This window comes from Pristiophorus japonicus, chromosome 15 (assembly GCF_044704955.1).
Source record: "Pristiophorus japonicus isolate sPriJap1 chromosome 15, sPriJap1.hap1, whole genome shotgun sequence".
Taxonomy (NCBI): Eukaryota; Metazoa; Chordata; class Chondrichthyes; family Pristiophoridae; genus Pristiophorus; species Pristiophorus japonicus.
The window spans coordinates 112,147,419-112,171,675 of NC_091991.1; the positions used below are offsets into that span (position 1 = coordinate 112,147,419).

Sequence of the window (24,257 nt, forward strand, 5' to 3'; positions counted from 1 at the left end):
CATCCAAAAGGACCAGGAGATGAACCCTCTCCACATACAGAGACGACTCTGGCTTCCATGTGTAGCACAAATCACCATCATCTTCCACCTGCCCACCCCCTGGCTCTGACCCTGACCCGCCGTGTATGAGCAGGTGACCCACACAGTTCCCGGACACGCACCTGAAGGGAGAATTGCAATCCCACTGCCTACCCGCCATGGCAGGGCTTTCACTGCAGGGCTGCTGTCCTCTCTGCTTCCCTCTCTGGCTCGCTAACACAATAACAGAAATCGTCCGTTAAACATCGCCCTCCTCTATCGATGGTTTGTATTTTAACAGGTCACACAGTGGATGGGTCGAACTGATTCGCCAGCTGGGAGGGGTGTCATTGGTCCAGTCAGTGGAAGGGAGTGAAGGTAACACCGATTGAGCTGTGGGCATTTGGTGAATGTGCAGGCTTCATTCCCGAGTGTTACTCGCTGTCCCACATACTGACTGACTCGGGAACGCCTCCAAATCAGCTCATCAGATCATGAGGCACTGCTGAACGTGTGTTTTAGATTCAATAGAAAACAGAAAATATGGCAAAAGGTTGAGGAAGTTTCTCTGAACATAACCATTTTTTTGAGTGAGTTGTGCATGGGTTAGATACAGAGCAAAGCTCCCTCTACACTGTCCCATCAAACACTCCCAGGGCAGGTACAGCATGGGGTTAGATACAGAATAAAGCTCCCTCTACACTGTCCCATCAAACACTTCCAGGGCAGGTACAGCATGGGGTTAGATACAGATTAAAGCTCCCTCTACACTGTCCCATCAAACACTTCCAGGGCAGGTACAGCATGGGGTTAGATACAGAGCAAAGCTCCCTCTACACTGTCCCATCAAACACTTCCAGGGCAGGTACAGCATGGGGTTAGATACAGAGTAAAGCTCCCTCTACACTGTCCCATCAAACACTCTCAGGCAGGTTCAGCCTCTTTTCCTGCCTCTCCCAGGAGATTGTGTGGTTAGGAGGTGATTCAATGTTGAACACGACTACATTGTGACTAGATGGGGTGTTGACGATGGACATGGTGTCGACCTTTCACCTTTCCTTTTGAAATTCAGACACACTGTTCATCGGTCAAGCATTGTCTACAAATGGTCACTTTTCTTTCCAACACCAGATCTCTGTTAGGTCCCATTGGAGGACAAGACAACCCAGCAGATTCTCTGGAAGGTGTAATTAGATCCTGTCTGCCTAAGTAATCAAGTAGTTTGCAAAGTGTAATTCGAGCCTTTCTGCCTGCCGACTCCAGACAGGACAGAGCTCACACAGAATCCACAGGGCTCACCCTCACAGGTTAAGACCTCCCACCAGCAAAGAAGTTCCTATCCTCCCTCCAACAAGTTCCTAACCTTCCTCACACCCCCAAGTTGCTGATCTTTTCCCTCCCCAATAAATTCCTGACTTTCTCTCCCTGCGCGAGTTCCTGACCTTCTCTCCCTGCCCGAGTTCCTGATCTTCTCTCCCTGCCCGAGTTCCTGACCTACTCCCTGCCGAGTTCCTGACCTACTCCCTGCCAGAGTTCCTGATCGCCTTTCCCTCTGCCACTGCAACCTCCACCTGGGTACCTTTTAAAAAAAAATTCATTCGTGGGATGTGCGCGCCGCTGGCAAGGCCAGCATTTATTGCCCATCTCTAATTGCCCTTGAGAAGATGATGGTGAGCCACCTTCTTGAACCGCTGCAGTCCCATGTGGTGAAGGTGCTCCCACAGTGCTATTAGGGAGGGAGTTCCAGGATTTTGACCCAGCTACGCTGAAAGAACGCCGATATATTTCCAAGTCGGGATGGTGTGTGACTTGGAGGGGAACGTGGAGGTGGTGGTGTTCCCATGCACCTGCTGCCCTTGTCCTTCTAGGTGGTAGAGGTCATGGGTTTGGGAGGTGCTGCCGAAGAAGCCTTGGCGAGTTGCTGCAGTGCATCTTGTAGATGGTGCACACTGCAGCCACGGTGCGCCGGTGATGGAGGGAGTGAATGTTGAAGGTGGTGGATGGGGTGCCAAACAAGCGGCTGCTTTGTCCTGGATGGTGTTGAGCTTCTTGTGTTGTTGGAGCTGCACTCATCCAGGCAAATGGAGAGTATTCCATCACACCCTTGACTTGTGTCTTGTAGATGGTAGAAAGGCTTTGGGGAGTTAGGAGGTGAGACAGTCACTGCAGAATACCAAGTCTCTGACCTGCTCATATTGGCTGGTCCAGTTAAGTTTCTGGTCAATGTTGAGCCCCAGGATGTTGATGGCGGGGGATTCTGCGATGGTAATGCCGTTGAATATCAGGGGGAGGTTGTTAGACTCACGCTTGTTGGAGATAGTCATTGCCTGGCAATTGTGTGGCACGAATGTAACTTACCACTTATCAGCCCAAGCCTGAATGTTGTCCAGGTCTTGCTGTATGCGGGCATGGACTGCTTCATCATCTGAGGAGTTGCGAATGGCACTGAACACTGTGTCAGCGAACATCCCCACTTCGGACATGATGGAGGGAAGGTCATTAATGAAGCAGCTAAATTAAAGAAAAAGGGTAGAACTGCCAAATTTAGAGCCTCCTGGATGACAAGGTGCATACAGGGTAAGATAAGGCAAAAAAGGGAAACCTATATCGGATACCGAGCACTCAATACAGCAGAAAGCCTGGGAGAATATAGAAAGTGCAGGGGTGAAATTAAGAAGGAAATTAGGAAAGCAAAAAGAGGGCATGAAAAAATACTGGCAAGTAGAATCCAAAAAAAACCAAAAATGTTTTACAATTACATAAAGAGCAAGAGGATAACTAAGGAAAGAGTAGGGTCTATTGGGGACCAACATGGTAATCTGTGTGGAGGCGGAGGATGTGGGTAAGGTACTAAATGAATACTTTGTGGCCATCTTCACAACAGAGGGGACAATGCCAATGTTGAAGTTAAGGAAGAAGAGAGTGAAATATTGGATGGGATAAACATAGTAAGAGAGGAACTATTAAGGGGTTTAGCATCTCTGAAAGTAGGTAAATCGCCAGAACTGGATGAAATATATCCGAGGCTACTAAAAGAAGCAAGGGAGGAAATTGCGGGGGCTCTGACCATCATTTTCCAATCCTCACTGGTCACAGGAATGGTGCCAGAGGATTGGAGAACTGCTAACGTTGTACCATTGTTTAAAAAGGGAGGAAACGATAAACCGAGTAATTATAGGCCAATTAGTTTAACCTCGGTGGTGTGAAAATTACTGGAATCAATTCTGAGGGACAGGATAAACCTTAATTTAGAAAGCCACAGATTAATCAAGGACAGTCAAGGAGGTAACAAGGAGGATCGATAAGGGCAGTGCGTTTGATGTAGTCTACATGGCTTTTAGCAAGGCTTTTGACAAGGTGCCACATGGCAGGCTGTCAAAAAAAAATAAAAGCCCATGGGATCCAAGGGAGAGGGCAAATTGGATCCAAAATTGGCTCAGTGGCAGGAAGCAAAGGGTAATAGTTGACGGGTGATTTTACGATTGGAAGGCTGTTTTCCAGTGGGGTTCCACAGGGCTCAGTACTTGGTCCCTTGCTTTTTGTGGTATATATTAATGATTCAGACTTAAATGTAAGGGGCACGCTAAAGCAGTTTGCAGATGATACAAAAATTGGCCGTGTGGTTGATAGTGAGGAGGAAATCTCCAGACTGCAGGAAGATATCGATGGACTGGTCAGTTGAGCAGAAAAGCGGCAGATGGAATTCAATCCGGAGGTTTCCTTGCAACAAGGCAAGAGAATACCCAATAAATGGGAGGATACGGAGAGGTGTGGAGGAACAGAGGGACCTTGGAATATATGTCCACAGATCCTTAAATGTAGCAGGACAGGTCGATAAGGTAGTTAAAAATGCATACGGAAAGCTTTCCTTTATTAGCCGAGGCATAGAATACAAGAACAGGGAAGTTTTGCTAGAACTGTATACAACCCCAGTTAGCCCACAGCTATAGTACTGCATGCAGTTCTGATCACCACATTACAGGAAGGATGTAATTGTACTAGAGAGGATACAGAGGAGATTTATGAGGATGTTGCCAGGACTGGAAAACTTTAGCTATGAGGAAAGATTGGATCGGCTGGGGTTGTTTTCTTTGGAACAGAGGAGGCTGATGGGAAGATCTAATTGAGGTATATAAAATTATGAGGGGCCTAGATAGAGTGGATAGGAAGGACCAATTTCCCTTGGCAGAGGGGTCAATAATAGAATTACAGTAGTTGGTAGAAGGATTCGAGGGGAGATGAGGAAACATTTCTTCACCCAGAGGGTGGTGGGGGTCTGGAACTCATGGCCTGAAAGGGCAAAAACCCTCACCACATTTAAAAAGTACTTGGATGTGCACTTGAAATGCCGTAACCTACAGCGCTACGGACCTAGGGCTGAAAAGTGGGATTAGGCTGGGTAGCTCATTTTTGACCAGCACGGACATGATGGGCCGAATGGCCTCCTACTGTGTCATGTATTCAACTATCATTGTAACCCATGTATAAGTTGACCTAAGTTGTAGACCTTGAGAACACTGACCACAAGGGGGTGAACTTGTGGGAGACGCTCCTAACCTGGACTTTCAGGTATAAAAGGGGAAGCTCCACCCACCTTCATCACTTGAGGTCTTGGTAATAAAGGTAACTGGTCACAGAGTGACCTTCTCTCAAGTATGGGCCTCGTGTGCATTTATACTGTATAGTAAGGACATATCATACTGTGTCGTAATTTTTCTATGATTCTATGAAGATGGTTGGGCCTAGGACACTGCCCTGAGGAACTCCTGCAGCGATGTCCTATGGCTGGGATGATTGACCTCCAACAACCACAACCATCTTCCTTTGTGCTAGGTATGACTCCAGCCACTGGAGAGCCATTCCCCCGATTCCCATTGACTTCAATTTTACTCGGGTTCCTTGTTGCCACACTAAGTCAAATGCTGCCTTGATGTCGAGGGCAGTCACTCTCACCTCACCTCTGGAATTCAGCTCTTTTGTCCATGTTTGAACCATCATCATCATCATCATCATCATAGGCAGTCCCTCGAAATCGAGGAAGACTTGCTTCCACTCTAAAAGTGAGTTCTCAGGTGACTGAACAGTCCAATATGGGAATTACAGTCTCTGTCACAGGTGGGACAGACAGTGGTTGAGGAAAGGGTGGGCGGGGTGTTTGGTTTGCCGCACGCTTCTTCTGGTGTCTCCGCTTGGTTTCTGCATGCTCTCGGCGATGAGAGTCGAGGTGCTCAGTGCCCTCCCGGATGCACTTCCTCCACTTAGGGCTGTCTTTGGCCAGGGACTCCCAGGTGCCGGTGGGGATGTTGCATTTTATCAGGGAGGCTTTGAGGGTGTCCTAGAAACGTTTCCTTTGCCCATCTGGGGCTCGCTTGTCGTGAAGGAGTTCCGAGTAGAGCGCTTGCTTTGGGAGTCTTGTGTCAGGCATGAAAACAATGTGGCCCACTCAACGGAGCTGGTCGAGTGTGGTCAGGGCTTCGATGCTGGGGATGTTGGCCTGGTCGAGGACGCTAACATTGGTGCGTCTGTCCTCCCAGGGGATTTGCAGGATCTTGCGGAGACATCGTTGGTGGTATTTCTCCAGCGATTTGAGGTGTCCACGTCTCTGAGTCATATAGGAGAGCGGGGATTACTACAGCCCTATAGACCATGAGCTTGGTGCCAGATTTGAGGGCATGGTCTTCAAACACTCTTTTCCTCAGGCGGCCGAAGGCTGCGCTGGCGCACTGGAGGCGGTGTTGAATCTCGTTGTCGATCTGCCCTTGCTGATAATAGGCTCTCAAGTTATGGAAAGCGGTCCATGTTGTCCAGGGCCGTGCCGTAGTTCTTGATGACTGGGCAGTGCTGTGCGGCGGGGTCAGGTTGGTGGAGGACCTTTGTCTTACGGATGTTTAGTGTAAGGCCCATGCTTTTGTACGCCTCGGTGAAGATGTTGACTATGACTTGGAGTTCAGTCACTGATTGGGCGCAGACGCAAGCGTCGTCCACATATTGTAGTCGTGGAGCAGGCGGAGGATGGTGACGAACTTTTGGAGGCAGCCGAAACGGAGGAGGACGCTCCATAGTCCCTCGCGGATGACAGTGTCAAAGGCCTTTGTAAGGTCAAAGAAGGCCATGTGCAAGGGTTGGTGCTGTTCTCTGTATTTTTCTTGCAGCTGTCGTGCTGTAAAAATCATGTCCGTTGTACCCCGTAGTGGATAGAATTCGCACTGTGACTCCGGGAGGAGCTCCTCAGCCACAGGGAGAAGATGGTTGAGGAGGATTCTAGCGACGACTTTCCCCAGTGGCTGATAACAGGGCGATTCCTCTGTAGTTACCGCAGTCGGACTTGTCCCCTTTTTTTAAAGATGGTCACGATCACTGCATCTCTGCGATCTCCCGGACCCAAACTGAGCGTCAGTGAGCAGGTTATTGGCGAGTAAGTGCCTGACCTACTCCCCCCTGCCCAAGTTCCTCACTTCTCCCCACCCCACTGGGCATGAAGTGAATGGGGACCGTGTCATGACTTCGGGATTTCGTCCAGCCCAATGATGTCACTCGCCACACACGCAGCGAGCTTTCCGAGAAATCAACCAGATGCAGGAGGACACGGAGAAAGTGGAGCAGGTGTAAAGGGGGTGGGGGAAGAACGTGCTCCGTCTTACCATCTGGATCACGTTCTCACTCTCAACCCCCCCCTTTAGACCTGGATCAGGATCTTCCCCCATCCCCACTGTGCTGTCAATACTCTTTACCGCCCCCCCCCACCCCCAACCCTGCATTCCTGACCTCCTCTCCCCAGCATTCCGATCCTCTCTCTCCCTCTCTCTCTCCCCTCCCTCCAAATCCCTCTCTCCCCCCTTCGATCCGCTCTCTCCATCTCCCCTCCACTGTTCTTCCTCTCTATCGCTCTCTTCCTGCTCCGATCCCCTCCCTCTCTCTCCCCTCCGATCCTGTCTCTTTCACCCTCCATCTCTCCCTCCTCTCTCCCTCCAATCCTCTCCTCCATTCTTTCCCTCACCCCCTCCGCCCCCCGGGCAGCATGGACCCCTCCTCCCCCAGACCCAGTCTCCCAGAGGGCGAGGAAATCGTGGCTCATGCTGCAGTCCGCAATTGTGGGCTAAACAGCACACGGCCTCAGTAAAGAGCACACGACCTCGGTAAAGAGCACACGACCTCGGTAAAGAGCACACGACCTCGGTAAAGAGCACACGACCTCGGTAAAGAGCACACGGCCTCGGTAAAGAGCACACGGCCTCGGTAAAGAGCACACGACCTCGGTAAAGAGCACACGACCTCGGTAAACAGCACACGGCCTCGGTAAAGAGCACACGATCTTGGTAAACAGCACGCAGCCTCGGTAAACAGCACGCAGTCTCGGTAAAGAGCACACGACCTCGGTAAACAGCACACGACTTCGGTAAAGAGCACACGACCTCGGTAAACAGCACGTGGCCTCGGTAAAGAGCACACGACCTCGGTAAACAGCACGTGACCTCGGTAAAGAGCACACGACCTCGGTAAACAGCACGTGGCCTCGGTAAACAGCACGCAGTCTCGGTAAAGAGCACACGACCTCGGTAAACAGCACGCAGCCTCGGTAAACAGCACGCAGTCTCGGTAAAGAGCACACGACCTCGGTAAAGAGCACACGACCTCGGTAAACAGCACACGGCATCGGTAAAGAGCACACGACCTCGGTAAAGAGCACGCAGCCTCGGTAAAGAGCACACGACCTCGGTAAAGAGCACACGGCCTCAGTAAAGAGCACACGGCCTCGGTAAAGAGCACACGGCCTCAGTAAAGAGCACACGACCTCGGTAAAGAGCACGTGGCCTCAGTAAAGAGCACACGGCCTCGGTAAAGAGCACACGACCTCGGTAAAGAGCACGTGGCCTCGGTAAAGAGCACACGACCTCGGTAAAGAGCACACGACCTCGGTAAACAGCACGTGGCCTCGGTAAACAGCACACGACCTCGGTAAACAGCACACGACCTCGGTAAAGAGCACACGGCCTCGGTAAACAGCACACGGCCTTGGTAAACAGCACACGGCCTCGGTAAACAGCACACGACCTCGGTAAACAGCACACGACCTCGGTAAACAGCACACGGCCTCAGTAAAGAGCACGCAGCCTCGGTAAAGAGCACATGGCCTCGGTAAAGAGCACACGGCCTCGGTAAACAGCACACGACCTCGGTAAACAGCACGCAGCCTCGGTAAAGAGCACGCAGCCTCGGTAAAGAGCACACGGCCTCAGTAAAGAGCACACGACCTCAGTAAAGAGCACACGACCTCGGTAAACAGCACACGACCTCGGTAAACAGCACGCAGCCTCGGTAAAGAGCACACGGCCTCGGTAAACAGCACACGGCCTTGGTAAACAGCACACGGCCTCGGTAAACAGCACACGACCTCGGTAAACAGCACACGACCTCGGTAAACAGCACACGGCCTCGGTAAACAGCACACGACCTCGGTAAACAGCACACGGCCTCGGTAAAGAGCACATGGCCTCGGTAAAGAGCACACGGCCTCGGTAAAGAGCACACGGCCTCAGTAAAGAGCACGCAGTCTCGGTAAACAGCACACGACCTCGGTAAACAGCACACGGCCTCGGTAAACAGCACACGGCCTCGGTAAACAGCACACGGCCTCGGTAAACAGCACACGGCCTCGGTAAACAGCACACGGCCTCGGTAAAGAGCACACGGCCTCAGTAAAGAGCACACGACCTCAGTAAAGAGCACGCAGCCTCAGTAAAGAGCACGCAGTCTCGGTAAACAGCACACGACCTCGGTAAACAGCACACGGCCTCGGTAAACAGCACACGGCCTCGGTAAACAGCACACGGCCTCGGTAAACAGCACACGGCCTCGGTAAACAGCACACGGCCTCGGTAAACAGCACACGGCCTCAGTAAAGAGCACACGACCTCAGTAAAGAGCACGCAGCCTCAGTAAAGAGCACGCAGTCTCGGTAAACAGCACACGACCTCGGTAAACAGCACACGGCCTCGGTAAACAGCACACGGCCTCGGTAAACAGCACACGGCCTCGGTAAACAGCACACGGCCTCGGTAAACAGCACACGGCCTCGGTAAAGAGCACACGGCCTCAGTAAAGAGCACACGACCTCAGTAAAGAGCACGCAGCCTCAGTAAAGAGCACGCAGTCTCGGTAAACAGCACACGACCTCGGTAAACAGCACACGGCCTCGGTAAACAGCACACGGCCTCGGTAAACAGCACACGGCCTCGGTAAACAGCACACGGCCTCGGTAAACAGCACACGGCCTCGGTAAACAGCACACGGCCTCAGTAAAGAGCACATGGCCTCGGTAAAGAGCATACGGCCTCAGTAAAGAGCACACGATCTTGGTAAAGAGCACACGACCTCAGTAAAGAGCACGCAGCCTCGGTAAAGAGCACATGGCCTCGGTAAAGAGCACACGGCCTCAGTAAAGAGCACACGATCTTGGTAAAGAGCACACGACCTCGGTAAAGAGCACACGACCTCGGTAAAGAGCACACGACCTCGGTAAAGAGCACACGACCTCGGTAAAGAGCACACGACCTCGGTAAAGAGCACACGACCTCGGTAAAGAGCACACGACCTCGGTAAAGAGCACACGACCTCGGTAAAGAGCACACAACCTCGGTAAAGAGCACACAACCTCGGTAAAGAGCACACGGCCTCGGTAAACAGCACGCGGCCTCGGTAAACAGCACACGACCTCGGTAAAGAGCACACGACCTCGGTAAACAGCACGCAGCCTCGGTAAACAGCACGCAGTCTCGGTAAAGAGCACACGACCTCGGTAAAGAGCACACGACCTCGGTAAAGAGCACACAACCTCGGTAAAGAGCACACAACCTCGGTAAAGAGCACACGACCTCGGTAAACAGCACGCAGCCTCGGTAAACAGCACGCAGTCTCGGTAAAGAGCACACGACCTCGGTAAACAGCACGCAGCCTCGGTAAACAGCACGCAGTCTCGGTAAAGAGCACACGACCTCGGTAAACAGCACGCAGTCTCGGTAAAGAGCACACGACTTCGGTAAAGAGCACACGACCTCGGTAAACAGCACACGACCTCGGTAAACAGCACACGGCCTCGGTAAACAGCACACGGCCTCGGTAAACAGCACGTGGCCTCGGTAAAGAGCACACGACCTCGGTAAACAGCACATGACCTCGGTAAACAGCACACGACTTCGGTAAAGAGCACACGACCTCGGTAAACAGCACACGACTTCGGTAAACAGCACACGACCTCGGTAAACAGCACACGACTTCGGTAAAGAGCACACGACCTCGGTAAACAGCACGTGGCCTCGGTAAAGAGCACACGACCTCGGTAAACAGCACACGGCCTCGGTAAACAGCACACGACCTCGGTAAAGAGCACACGGCCTCGGTAAACAGCACACGGCCTTGGTAAACAGCACACGGCCTCGGTAAACAGCACACGACCTCGGTAAACAGCACACGGCCTCGGTAAACAGCACACGACCTCGGTAAACAGCACACGGCCTCAGTAAAGAGCACGCAGCCTCGGTAAAGAGCACATGGCCTCGGTAAAGAGCACATGGCCTCGGTAAAGAGCACACGGCCTCGGTAAAGAGCACACGGCCTCAGTAAAGAGCACACGACCTCGGTAAAGAGCACACGACCTCGGTAAACAGCACACGACTTCGGTAAACAGCACGTGGCCTCGGTAAAGAGCACACTACCTCGGTAAACAGCACACGGCCTCGGTAAACAGCACACGACCTCGGTAAACAGCACACGGCCTCGGTAAACAGCACACGACCTCGGTAAACAGCACGTGGCCTCGGTAAAGAGCACACGACCTCGGTAAACAGCACACGACCTCGGTAAACAGCACACGACTTCGGTAAAGAGCACACGACCTCGGTAAACAGCACACGACTTCGGTAAACAGCACACGACCTCGGTAAACAGCACACGACTTCGGTAAAGAGCACACGACCTCGGTAAAGAGCACACGACCTCGGTAAAGAGCACGTGGCCTCGGTAAACAGCACACGACCTCGGTAAAGAGCACACGACCTCGGTAAACAGCACGTGGCCTCGGTAAAGAGCACACGACCTCGGTAAACAGCACACGGCCTCGGTAAACAGCACACGACCTCGGTAAAGAGCACACGGCCTCGGTAAACAGCACACGGCCTTGGTAAACAGCACACGGCCTCGGTAAACAGCACACGACCTCGGTAAACAGCACACGGCCTCGGTAAACAGCACACGACCTCGGTAAACAGCACACGGCCTCAGTAAAGAGCACGCAGCCTCGGTAAAGAGCACACGACCTCGGTAAAGAGCACATGGCCTCGGTAAAGAGCACACGGCCTCGGTAAAGAGCACACGGCCTCGGTAAAGAGCACACGACCTCAGTAAAGAGCACACGACCTCGGTAAACAGCACACGACCTCGGTAAACAGCACGTGGCCTCGGTAAAGAGCACACGACCTCGGTAAACAGCACACGGCCTCGGTAAACAGCACACGACCTCGGTAAAGAGCACACGGCCTCGGTAAACAGCACACGGCCTTGGTAAACAGCACACGGCCTCGGTAAACAGCACACGACCTCGGTAAACAGCACACGGCCTCGGTAAACAGCACACGACCTCGGTAAACAGCACACGGCCTCAGTAAAGAGCACACGGCCTCGGTAAAGAGCACATGGCCTCGGTAAAGAGCACACGGCCTCGGTAAAGAGCACACGGCCTCGGTAAAGAGCACACGGCCTCGGTAAAGAGCACGCAGCCTCAGTAAAGAGCACACGACCTCAGTAAAGAGCACACGGCCTCGGTAAACAGCACACGGCCTCGGTAAACAGCACACGGCCTCGGTAAACAGCACACGGCCTCGGTAAACAGCACACGGCCTCAGTAAAGAGCACGCGGCTTCAGTAAAGAGCACACGGCTTCAGTAAAGAGCACACGGCCTCGGTAAACAGCACATGGCCTCGGTAAAGAGCACGCAGCCTCGGTAAAGAGCACACGGCCTCGGTAAAGAGCACATGGCCTCGGTAAAGAGCACGCAGCCTCGGTAAAGAGCACATGGCCTCGGTAAAGAGCACGCAGCCTCGGTAAAGAGCACATGGCCTCGGTAAAGAGCACGCAGCCTCGGTAAAGAGCACATGGCCTCGGTAAAGAGCACGCAGCCTCGGTAAAGAGCACACGGCCTCAGTAAAGAGCACACGGCCTCAGTAAAGAGCACATGGCCTCGGTAAAGAGCATACGGCCTCAGTAAAGAGCACACGATCTTGGTAAAGAGCACACGACCTCAGTAAAGAGCACGCAGCCTCGGTAAAGAGCACATGGCCTCGGTAAAGAGCACACGGCCTCAGTAAAGAGCACACGATCTTGGTAAAGAGCACACGACCTCGGTAAAGAGCACACGACCTCGGTAAAGAGCACACGACCTCGGTAAAGAGCACACGACCTCGGTAAAGAGCACACGGCCTCGGTAAACAGCACACGGCCTCGGTAAACAGCACACGACCTCGGTAAAGAGCACACGACCTCGGTAAACAGCACGCAGCCTCGGTAAACAGCACGCAGTCTCGGTAAAGAGCACACGACCTCGGTAAAGAGCACACGACCTCGGTAAAGAGCACACAACCTCGGTAAAGAGCACACAACCTCGGTAAAGAGCACACGACCTCGGTAAACAGCACGCAGCCTCGGTAAACAGCACGCAGTCTCGGTAAAGAGCACACGACCTCGGTAAACAGCACGCAGCCTCGGTAAACAGCACGCAGTCTCGGTAAAGAGCACACGACCTCGGTAAACAGCACGCAGTCTCGGTAAAGAGCACACGACTTCGGTAAAGAGCACACGACCTCGGTAAACAGCACACGACCTCGGTAAACAGCACACGGCCTCGGTAAACAGCACACGACCTCGGTAAACAGCACGTGGCCTCGGTAAAGAGCACACGACCTCGGTAAACAGCACACGACCTCGGTAAACAGCACACGGCCTCGGTAAACAGCACACGACCTCGGTAAACAGCACACGACTTCGGTAAAGAGCACACGACCTCGGTAAACAGCACACGACCTCGGTAAACAGCACACGGCCTCGGTAAACAGCACACGACCTCGGTAAACAGCACACGACTTCGGTAAAGAGCACACGACCTCGGTAAACAGCACACGACTTCGGTAAACAGCACACGACCTCGGTAAACAGCACACGACTTCGGTAAAGAGCACACGACCTCGGTAAACAGCACACGACCTCGGTAAACAGCACACGGCCTCGGTAAACAGCACACGACCTCGGTAAACAGCACACGACCTCGGTAAACAGCACGTGGCCTCGGTAAACAGCACACGGCCTCGGTAAACAGCACACGACCTCGGTAAACAGCACACGGCCTCGGTAAAGAGCACACGACCTCGGTAAACAGCACGTGGCCTCGGTAAAGAGCACACGACCTCAGTAAACAGCACACGACCTCGGTAAACAGCACACGGCCTCGGTAAACAGCACACGACCTCGGTAAAGAGCACACGACCTCGGTAAACAGCACACGTACAGAAGGGCACAGCAATGCTGGTGTGGATAATGACAGGGTTTATCAAGGGTCATACCGTTCTGGCCAGGGTCGGGGCCGTGGGTTTTGGTGCGAGTCGCCCTTGAGGGCCGCGATTCTCCCTTTTCACCGGCATCTTCAAACTGTCTCCCGGGGCTGGCTGTGCCGGCAACGGCTGCACCGAGCGTTTCCTCAACGACTCGACCAGCAGGACACACTGCACAAAGAGCGATTCATTGTAATATCGTAGGATCCAATAGCAACAACAACTTGCATTTATATAGCACCTTTAACGTAGTAAATCGTCCCAAAGCACTACACAGGAGCGATGTCACACAAGAGCTTGAGCACAGAGCTGGGAGAGAGCTGGGTGAATGCAATCAGAGGGGAAGAAACTGGTGAGAGCTGGAATCGGAGAGAGCAGGAATTCACCGGGAGGTATAAGGTAAGTTAGGGAAGTAATCATCAGCTTGGGATTTGGCTTTGTCTTGTAACATAAAAGAAATTGCAGTCAGAGGTAGTTAGCAGATAAGAGCTATCAGCTGTAAGTGGTGCTTGATTAGGTGGTAAAGGCGGTGGGCTCGAAGCTGATTGAGCAGTTGTAACTTGTTTGACTCTCAAAAGGTATGCATTAGGCAGTATGCAAAAGCACAGAGCTGAGAGAGAGCTGGGTGAAGCGCCATCGGAGTGGATCGCAGGCAGAGCGGAAGGAAGAGGGACTGGAGTGCATCATCACCCCCGGCAACCACATTTTAATTTGATCTGTTTAATGTCTAAAGTTTAATTTGTTCATGTGTCGGTAAAGGGGGCATTTGATTTACGGGTGCAACTGAAATAGTTGTAGAGCTGTTGAGTGGGAGTGGCTTAGCCACTTGGGAGCTGTGAGCCTGCTGGAAGGAAGTGCTGCAACTGCTGCCTGCCTGCCTTGAACCAGAAAGACAGAGTGACCAGGAGGGAAAGAGAGGGCAGTGGAGACGTCTGACTGAAAAGGAGGAACGCAAGGACTCGAAGTTACTAGGCCCGAGAGCAGACCTGCGGGAGAGCGAGAGGAGGGGCTGGGGATAAAGGTAGGTGCGAGAGACTGGAAGGAGCGCGAGCGTCAGAGAGCGAGGTACAAAACCTAAAAAGTGAAGTCAGCACAAGGGAAGGAGCTGATTGGTGAGTAGCTGGTGAGTGTTGCTTTTTATTAAAAGTCTTGAGTTTATTTCTGTTAAGTTAGTTAATAGTTGAATAAATAGAGGCATATCAGGGCACCTCAGTCCTGTGGATTGCACATCTTGTGCCTTTTGGGAACTCCGGAACGCTTCCCATGTCCTGGACAACCATATGTCACAGTGAGTAAACTTTAACATTGTTGTTGCCAATTTAAGTGTATCTAAGGGTTAAGTCATGGCAGAACAGCTCGGTCACGTGATATGCTCCTCCTGTACCATATGGAAACTCAGGGACACTTCCGGTGTCCCCGACGACTACGTGTGCAGGAAGTGTGTCCGCCTCCAGCTCCTGACGGTCCGCGTTGCGGAATTGGAGCTGAGGGTGGATTCACTCTGGAGTATCCATGATGCTGAGAATGATGTGAGTAGCACGTGTAGCGAGTTGGTCTTACCGCAGGTGAAGGGTCCACAGCCAGTTAGGGAATCGAAGACCAGCAGGAAGAGCAGTGCAAGGAAGGTAGTGCAGGGGTCCCCTGCGGTCATCCCCCTGCAAAACAGATACACCGCTTTGGGTACTGTTGAGGGGGATGACTCATCAGGGGAGGGCAGCAGCAGCCAAGTTCATGGCACCGTGGTTGGTTCTGCTGCACAGGAGGGCAGGAAAAAGAGTGGGAGAGCGATAGTGATAGGGAATTCGATTGTAAGGGGAATAGATAGGCGTTTCTGCGGCCGCAACCGAGACTCCAGGATGGTATGTTGCCTCCCTGGTGCAAGGGTCAAGGATGTCTCGGAGTGGGTGCAGGACATTCTGAAAAGGGAGGGTGAACAGCCAGTTGTCATGGTGCACATTGGTACCAACGATATAGGTAAAAAAAAGGATGAGGTCCTACAAGACGAATTTAAGGAGCTAGGAGCTAAATTAAAACGTAGGACCTCAAAAGTAGTAATCTCAGGATTGCTACCAGTGCCATGTACTAGTCAGAGTAGGAATCGCAGGATAGCTCAGATGAATACGTGGCTTGAGCAGTGGTACAGCAGGGAGGGATTCAAATTCCTGGGGCATTGGAACCGGTTCTGGGGGAGGTGGGACCAGTACAAACCGGACGGTCTGCACCTGGGCAGGACCGGAACCAATGTCCTAGGGGGAGTGTTTGCAAGTGCTGTTGGGGAGGAGTTAAACTAATATGGCAGGGGGATGGGAACCAATGCAGGGAGACAGAGGGAAACAAAAAGGAGACAAAAGCAAAAGACAGAAAGGAGATGAGTAAAAGTGGAGGGCAGAGAAACCCAAGGCAAAAAACAAAAAGGGCCACTGAATATAAAGGGGCTGCAGGAGGGGTAAAAACTAAAAATCATGGTTTAAAAACTAGTATTAAAACACTCTACCTAAACGCACGCAGCATTCGAAATAAAGTAAATGAGTTGACGGCACAAATCATTACAAATGGGTATGATTTGGTGGCCATTACAGAAACGTGGTTGCAGGGTGTCCAAGACTGGGAATTAAACATACAGGGGTATCTGACGATAGATAGACAAGAAGGGAAAGGAGGTGGGATAGCTCTGTTAATAAAGGATGATATCAGGGCAGTTGTGAGAGACGATATTGGCTCTAATGAACAAAATGTTGAATCACTGTGGGTGGAGATTAGAGATAGTAAGGGGAAAAAGTCACTGGTGGGTGTAGTTTATAGGCCCCCAAATAGTAACTTCATAGAAACGTTTAAAATTCTGACGGGTTTGGACAGGTTGGATGCAGGAAGAATGTTCCCAATGTTGGGGAAGTCCAGAACCAGGGGTCACAGTCTAAGGATAAGGGGTAAGCCATTTAGGACCGAGATGAGGAGAAACTTCTTCACCCAGAGAGTGGTGAACCTGTGGAATTCTCTACCACAGAAAGTAGTTGAGGCCAATTCACTAAATATATTCAAAAGGGAGTTAGATGAAGTCCTTACTACTCGGGGGATCAAGGGTTATGGCGTGAAAGCAGGAAGGGGGTACTGAAGTTTCATGTTCAGCCATGAACTCATTGAATGGCGGTGCAGGCTAGAAGGGCTGAATGGCCTGCTCCTGCACCTATTTTCTATGTTCCTATGTTTCTATGGTGGGGAGGGCAATAATCAAGGGAATAATGGAGGCATGTGAAAAAGGAATGGCAGTAATCATGGGGGATTTTAACCTACATATCGATTGGTCAACTCAAATCGCACGGGGTAGCCTGGAGGACGAATTCATAGAATGCATACGGGATTGTTTCTTAGAACAGTATGTTACAGAACCTACAAGGGAGCAAGCTATCTTAGATCTGATCCTGTGTAATGAGGCAGGAATAATAAACGATCTCCTAGTAAAAGATCCTCTCGGAATGAGTGATCACAGTATGGTTGAATTTGTAATACAGATTGAGGATGAGGAAGTAGTGTCTCAAACGAGCGTACTATGCTTAAACAAAGGGGACTACAGTGGAATGAGGGCAGAGTTGGCTAAAGTAGACTGGAAACACAGACTAAACGGTGGCACAATTGAGGTAAAGTGGCGGACTTTTAAGGAGCTCTTTCATAGTGCTCAACAAAAATATATTCCAGTGAAAAAGAAGGGCGGTAAGAGAAGGGATAACCAGCCGTGGATAACCAAGGAAATAAAGGAGAGTATAAAATTAAAAACCAATGCGTATAAGGTGGTCAAGGTTAGTGGGAAAATAGAAGATTGGGAAAATTTTAAACGACAGCAAATAATGACTAAGAAAGCAATAAAGAAAGGAAAGATAGATTACGAAGGTAAACTTGCGCAAAACATAAAAACAGATAGTAAAAGCTTTTACAGATATATAAAACGGAAAAGAGTGACTAAAGTAAATGTTGGTCCCTTAGAAGATGAGAAGGGGGATTTAATAATGGGAAATGTGGAAATGATTGAGACCTTAAACAATTATTTTGCTTCCGTCTTCACAGTGGAAGACACAAAAACCATGCCAGAAATTGCTGGTCACAGGAATGTGGGAAGGGAGGACCATAAGACAATCACTATCACTAGGGGGGTAGTGCTGGACAGGCTAATGGGACTCAAGGTAGACAAGTCCCCTAATCCTGATGAAATGCATCCCAGGGTATTAAAAGAGATGGCAGAAGTTATAGCAGAGGCATTCGTTATAATCTACCAAAAGTCTCTGGACTCTGGGGAGGTACCAGCGGATTGGAAAACAGCTAATGTAACGCCTCTGTTTAAAAAAGGGGGCAGACAAAAGGCAGGTAACTATAGGCCGGTTAGTTTAACATCTGTAGTGGGGAAAATGCTTGAAACTATCATTAAGGAAGAAATAGCAGGACATCTAGATAGGAATAGTGCAATCAAGCAGACGCAGCATGGATTCATGAAGGGGAAATCATGTTTAACTAATTTACTGGAATTCTTTGAGGATATAACGAGCATGGTGGATAGAGGTGTACCGATGGATGTGGTGTATTTAGATTTTCAAAGGGCATTTGATAAGGTGCCACACAAAAGGTTACTGCAGAAGATAAGGGTACGTGGAGTCAGAGGAAATGTATTAGCATGGATAGAGAATTGGCTGGCGAACAGAAAGCAGAGAATCGGGATAAATGGGTCCTTTTCGGGTTGGAAATCGGTGGTTAGTGGTGTGCCACAGGGATCGGTGCTGGGACCACAACTGTTTACAATATACATAGATGACCTGGAAGAGGGGACAGAGTGTAGTGTAACAAAATTTGCAGATGGCACAAAGATTAGTGGGAAAGTGGGTTGTGTAGAGGACACAGAGAGGCTGCAAAGAGATTTAGATAGGTTAAGCGAATGGGCTAAGGTTTGGCAGATGGAATACAATGTCGGAAAGTGTGAGGTCATCCATCTTGGAAAAAAAACAGTAAAAGGGAATATTATTTGAATAGGGAGAAATTACAACATGCTGCGGTGCAGAGGGACCTGGGGGTCCTTGTGCATGAATCCCAAAAAGTTAGTTTGCAGGTGCAGCAGGTAATCAGGAAGGCGAATGCAATGTTGGCCTTCATTGCGAGAGGGATGGAGTACAAAAGCAGGGAGGTCCTTCTGCAACTGTATAGGGTATTGGTGAGGCCGCACCTGGAGTACTGCGTGCAGTTTTGGTCATCTTACTTAAGGAAGGATATACTAGCTTTGGAAGGGGTACAGAGACGATTCACGAGGCTGATTCCGGAGATGATAGATTGAGTAGACTGGGTCTTTACTCGTTGGAGTTCAGAAGGATGAGGGGGGATCTTATCGAAACATTTAAAATAATGAAAGGGATAGACAAGATAGAGGCAGTGAGGTTGTTTCCACTGGTCGAGGAGACTAGAACTAGGGGGCACAACCTCAAAATACGGGGGAGCCAATTTAAAACCGAGTTGAGAAGGAATTTCTTCTCCAAGAGGGTTGTGAATCTGTGGAATTCGCTGCCCAAGGAAGCAGTTGAGGCTAGCTCATTGAATGTATTCAAGTCACAGATAGATAGATTTTTAACCAATAAGGGAATTAAGGGTTACGGGGAGTGGGCGGGTAAGTGGAGCTGAGTCCACGGCCAGATCAGCCATGATCTTATTGAATGGCGGAGCAGGCTCGAGGGGCTAGATGGCCTACTCCTGTTCCTAATTCTTATGTTCTTATAAGTGTTGTCGGCTGGAGGAGCTCAAGCTCCGGATTTTGGGGGGAGGGGTGTGGAGGGGTGTGGAGGGGGTGGGCAGAGGAAGGAGGGGATACAATAGTTAGTGGAACAGACAGGCGTTTCTGCGGCTTCAGACAATCCAGGGTCAAGGATGTCACGGAGCGGCTGCAGAACATTCTGAGGGGGGAGGGTGAACAGCCAGAGGTCGTGGTCCATATCGGTATCAACAACATCGGTAGAAAGAGGGATGTGGTCCCGCTGGCAGATTTTAGGGAGCTAGGAAAGAGATTAAAAAGCAGTACCTCAAAGGCTGTAATCTCTGGATTACTCCCGGTGCCCCGAGCTAGTGAGTACAGAAATAGGAGGATAGAGCAGATGAATGTGTGGTTGGAGAGATGGTGGAGGAGGGAGGGCTTTAGATTCCTGGGACATTGGGACCGCTTCTGGGGGAGGTGGGACCTGTACAGGCCGGACAGGATACACCTCAACAGGGCCGAGACCAATACCCTCGCGGGAGGTTTTGCTCGTGCTGTTGGGGAGGGTTTAAATAATTTGGCAAAGGGATGGGCACAACGGTGTAGCATTAGAAAGGAGAAACAAGGTGCACAAAGGATTGGGAAAGGCAGCACTAGAGTAAGAAACGGTACGGTATTAGATGGGGACTAAGAGAGAGTGCAAGGTCTAAGATCGGTTTACAGTGCGTGTGTGTAAACGCATGAAGTGTGGTAAATAAGGTTGGTGAGCTGCAGGAACAAATAGCCACATGGGAATATGATGCTGTGATGATGACGGAGACCTGTCTCAAAAAAGGGCGGGATTGGGTACTAAATATGAGGTGTTCAGGAAAGATAGGAGGTGGTGTGGCAGTATTGGTTAAGCAGAATATTACAGAGCTGGAGAGAGAGGATGTCCTGGAGAGAGTCAAAGACAGAATCTATTTGGTTAGAGTTAAGAAATAATAGAGATGCCATTACACTACTCGGTGTATTCTATAGGCCACCACCTGGTGGGAAGGATATGGAGGAGCAATTTTGCAGGGAAAGTAGAGAGGTGCAAGAACTAGAGAGTAATGATAATGGGGGACTTCAACTATCCGAATATAGACTTGGATAGTTATAGTGTAAAGCTCAGAGAGGGGGAAGAATTTCTGAAGTGTGTTCAGGAGAACTTTCTGGATCAGTACGTTTCCGGCCCAACGAGGAAGGAGGCATTCCTGGATCTGGTTCTGGGGAATGAGGTAGGGCAAGTGGAGCAAGTGTCAGTAGGGGAACATTTAGGGAACAGTGATCATAGTATCATAAGGTTTAGATTAATTATGGAAAAGGACAGTGAGCAATCTAGAGTAAAAATACTGAATTGGAGGACGGCCAATTTCAGTGGGTTGAGAACAGATCTGACCCGGGTAAATTGGAATCAATATTGGCAGGCAAAATTGTAATTGAACAATGGGCTGCCTTTAAAGAGGTAATGGTTTGGGTACAGTCGAGGTACATTCCCACTAGGAGAAAAGATAGGGCAACTAAAGCCAGAGCTCCCTGAATGATGAAGGAGATAGAATGTAAGATGAAGCAGAAAAAGGGGGCGTATGACGGAAGTTAGGTTGAGAATACAAGTGAGAACCAGGCTGAATATAGAAAGTTCAGAGAGGAAGTGAAAAAGGAAATGAGAGGCAAAGAGAGTGTTATGTCTTTAATACTCTTATGAATGACTCCACGAGGTCTAATATTGGACTTGAGCTGTTGTGACCTTAGTCCCATTTATTGTAACTCCAGAGTGAGGCACAAGCATGGTGGGCAGCCTTTTATACTGGGCCCTGCACACCTCTGCAGGTGACCCTCAGGTCTCCCATCGCAGTGCCCTCTGGTGGCACACCTTATGTGACTATACAGTTAGTATACATGGTCTATATACATGACAGAGAGAGTATGAGAATAGATTGGCAGCTAACATAAAAGGGAATCCAAATATCTTCCATAGGCATATAAATAATAAACGGGTAGTAAGGCGGGGGTGGGGGCAGAAAAGGACAAAAAAGACCAACACATGGAGGCAGAGGGTATGGCTGAGGTACTAAATAAGTACTTTGCATTTGTCTTCACCAAGGAAGAAGCTGCTGCCAATGACATAGTAAAACGGTCTGCACCTGGGCAGGTCCGGAACCAATGTCCTAGGGGGAGTGTTTGCTAGTGCTGTTGGGGAGGAGTTAAACTAATATTGCAGGGGGATGGGAACCTATACAGGGAGACAGAGGGAGACAAAAAGGAAGCAAAAGCAAAAGACAGAAAGGAGATGAGGAAAAGTGGAGGGCAGAGAAACCCAAGGCAAAGAACAAAAAGGGCCACTGTACAGCAAAATTCTAAAAGGACAAAGGGTGTTAAAAAAACAAGCCTGAAGGCTTTGTGTCTTAATGCAAGGAGTATCCGCAATAAGGTGGATGAATTAATTGTGCAAATAGATGTTAACAAATATGATGTGATTGGGATTACGGAGACGTGGCTCCAGGATGATCAGGGCTGGGAACTCAACATCCAGGGGTATTCAACATTCAGGAAGGATAGAATAAAAGGAAAAGGAGGTGGGGTAGCATTACTGGTTAAAGAGGAGATTAATGCAATAGTTAGGAAAGACATTAGCTTGGATGATGTGGAATCTATATGGGTGGAGCTGCAGAACACTAAAGGGCAAAAATCGTTAGTGGGAGTTGTGTACAGACCTCCAAACAGTAGTAGTGATGTTGGGGAGGGCATCAAACAGGAAATTAGGAGTGTATGCAATAAAGGTGCAGCAGTTATAATGGGTGACTTTAATATGCACATAGATTGGGCTAGCCAAACTGGAAGCAATACGGTGGAGGAGGATTTCCTGGAATGCATAAGGGATGGTTTTCTAGACCAATATGTCGAGGAACCAACTAGGGGGGAGGCCATCTTAGACTGGGTGTTGTGTAATGAGAGAGGATTAATTAGCAATCTCATTGTGCGAGGCCCCTTGGGGAAGAGTGACCATAATATGGTGGAATTCTGCATTAGGATGGAGAATGAAACAGTTAATTCAGAGACCATGGTCCAGAACTTAAAGAAGGGTAACTTTGAAGGTATGAGGCATGAATTGGCTAAGATAGATTGGCTAATGATACTTAAGGGGTTGACTGTGGATGGGCAATGGCAGACATTTAGAGAACGCATGGATGAATTACAACAATTGTACATTCCTGTCTGGCGTAAAAATAAAAAAGGGAAGGTGGCTCAACCGTGGCTATCTAGGGAAATCAGGGATAGTATTAAAGCCAAGGAAGTGGCATACAAATTGGCCAGAAATAGCAGCGAACCTGAGGACTGGGAGAAATTTAGAACTCAGCAGAGGAGGACAAAGGGTTTGATTAGGGCAGGGAAAATGGAGTACGAGAAGAAGCTTGCAGGGAACATTAAGGCGGATTGCAAAAGTTTCTATAGGTATGTAAAGAGAAAGAGGTTAGTAAAAACAAACGTAGGTCCCCTGCAGTCAGAATCAGGGGAAGTCATAACGGGGAACAAAGAAATGGCAGACCAATTGAACAAGTACTTTGGTTCAGTATTCACTAAGGAGGACACAAACAACCTTCCGGATATAAAAGTGGTCAGAGGGTCTATTAAAGAGGAGGAACTGAGGGAAATCTTTATTAGTCGGGAAATTGTGTTGGGGAAATTGATGGGATTGAAGGCCGATAAATCCCCAGGGCCTGATGGACTGCATCCCAGAGTACTTAAGGAGGTGGCCTTGGAAATAGCGGATGCATTGACAGTCATTTTCCAACATTCCATTGACTCTGGATCAGTTCCTATCGAGTGGAGGGTAGCCAATGTAACCCCACTTTTTAAAAAAGGAGGGAGAGAGAAAGCAGGGAATTATAGACCGGTCAGCCTGACCTCAGTAGTGGGTAAAATGATGGAATCAATTATTAAGGATGTCATAGCAGCGCATTTGGAAAATGGTGACATGATAGGTCCAAGTCAGCATGGATTTGTAAAAGGGAGATCATGCTTGACAAATCTTCTGGAATTTTTTGAGGATGTTTCCAATAAAGTGGACAAAGGAGTACCAGTTGATGTGGTGTATTTGGACTTTCAGAAGGCTTTCGACAAGGTCCCACACAGGAGATTAATGTGCAAAGTTAAAGCACATGGGATTGGGGGTAGTGTGCTGACGTGGATTGAGAACTGGTTGTCAGACAGGAAGCAAAGAGTAGGAGTAAATGGGTACTTTTCGGAATGGCAGGCAGTGACTAGTGGGGTACCGCAGGGTTCTGTGCTGGGGCCCCAGCTGTTTACATTATACATTAATGATTTAGACGAAGAGATTAAATGTAGTATCTCCAAATTTGCGGATGACACTAAGTTGGGTGGCAGTGTGAGCTGCGAGGAGGATGCTATGAGGCTACAGAGTGACTTGGATAGGTTAGGTGAGTGAGCAAATGCGTGGCAGATGAAGTATAATGTGGATAAATGTGAGGTTATCCACTTTGGTGGTAAAAACAGAGAGACAGACTATTATCTGAATGGTGACAGATTAGGAAAAGGGAAGGTGCAACGAGACCTGGGTGTCATGGTACATCAGTCATTGAAGGTTGGCATGCAGGTACAGCAGGCGGTTAAGAAAGCAAATGGCATGTTGGCCTTCATAGCGAGGGGATTTGAGTACAGGGGCAGGGAGGTGTTGCTACAGTTGTACAGGGCTTTGGTGAGGCCACACCTGGAGTATTGTGTACAGTTTTGGTCTCCTAACTTGAGGAAGGACATACTTGCTGTTGAGGGAGTGCAGCGAAGATTCACCAGACTGATTCCCGGGATGGTGGGACTGACCTATCAAGAAAGACTGAATCAACTGGGCTTGTATTCACTGGAGTTCAGAAGAGTGAGAGGG

The 24,257-nt window shown here is 49.8% G+C and overlaps 1 protein-coding gene across 1 annotated transcript in view; it reads right to left on the reverse strand.

Moving 5' to 3' along the window:
- Nucleotides 1-24,257, reverse strand: part of vwa3a (von Willebrand factor A domain containing 3A) — a 92,542-nt gene that overhangs the window by 36,358 nt on the left and 31,927 nt on the right. Inside the window, exons 21-22 of the mRNA XM_070856686.1 lie at nucleotides 13,627-13,785; nucleotides 162-252 (exon numbers count right to left, since the gene is read on the reverse strand). Of these exons, the coding sequence (XP_070712787.1) occupies nucleotides 162-252; nucleotides 13,627-13,785 (250 nt within the window). The remainder of the gene's footprint in view (nucleotides 1-161; nucleotides 253-13,626; nucleotides 13,786-24,257) is intronic.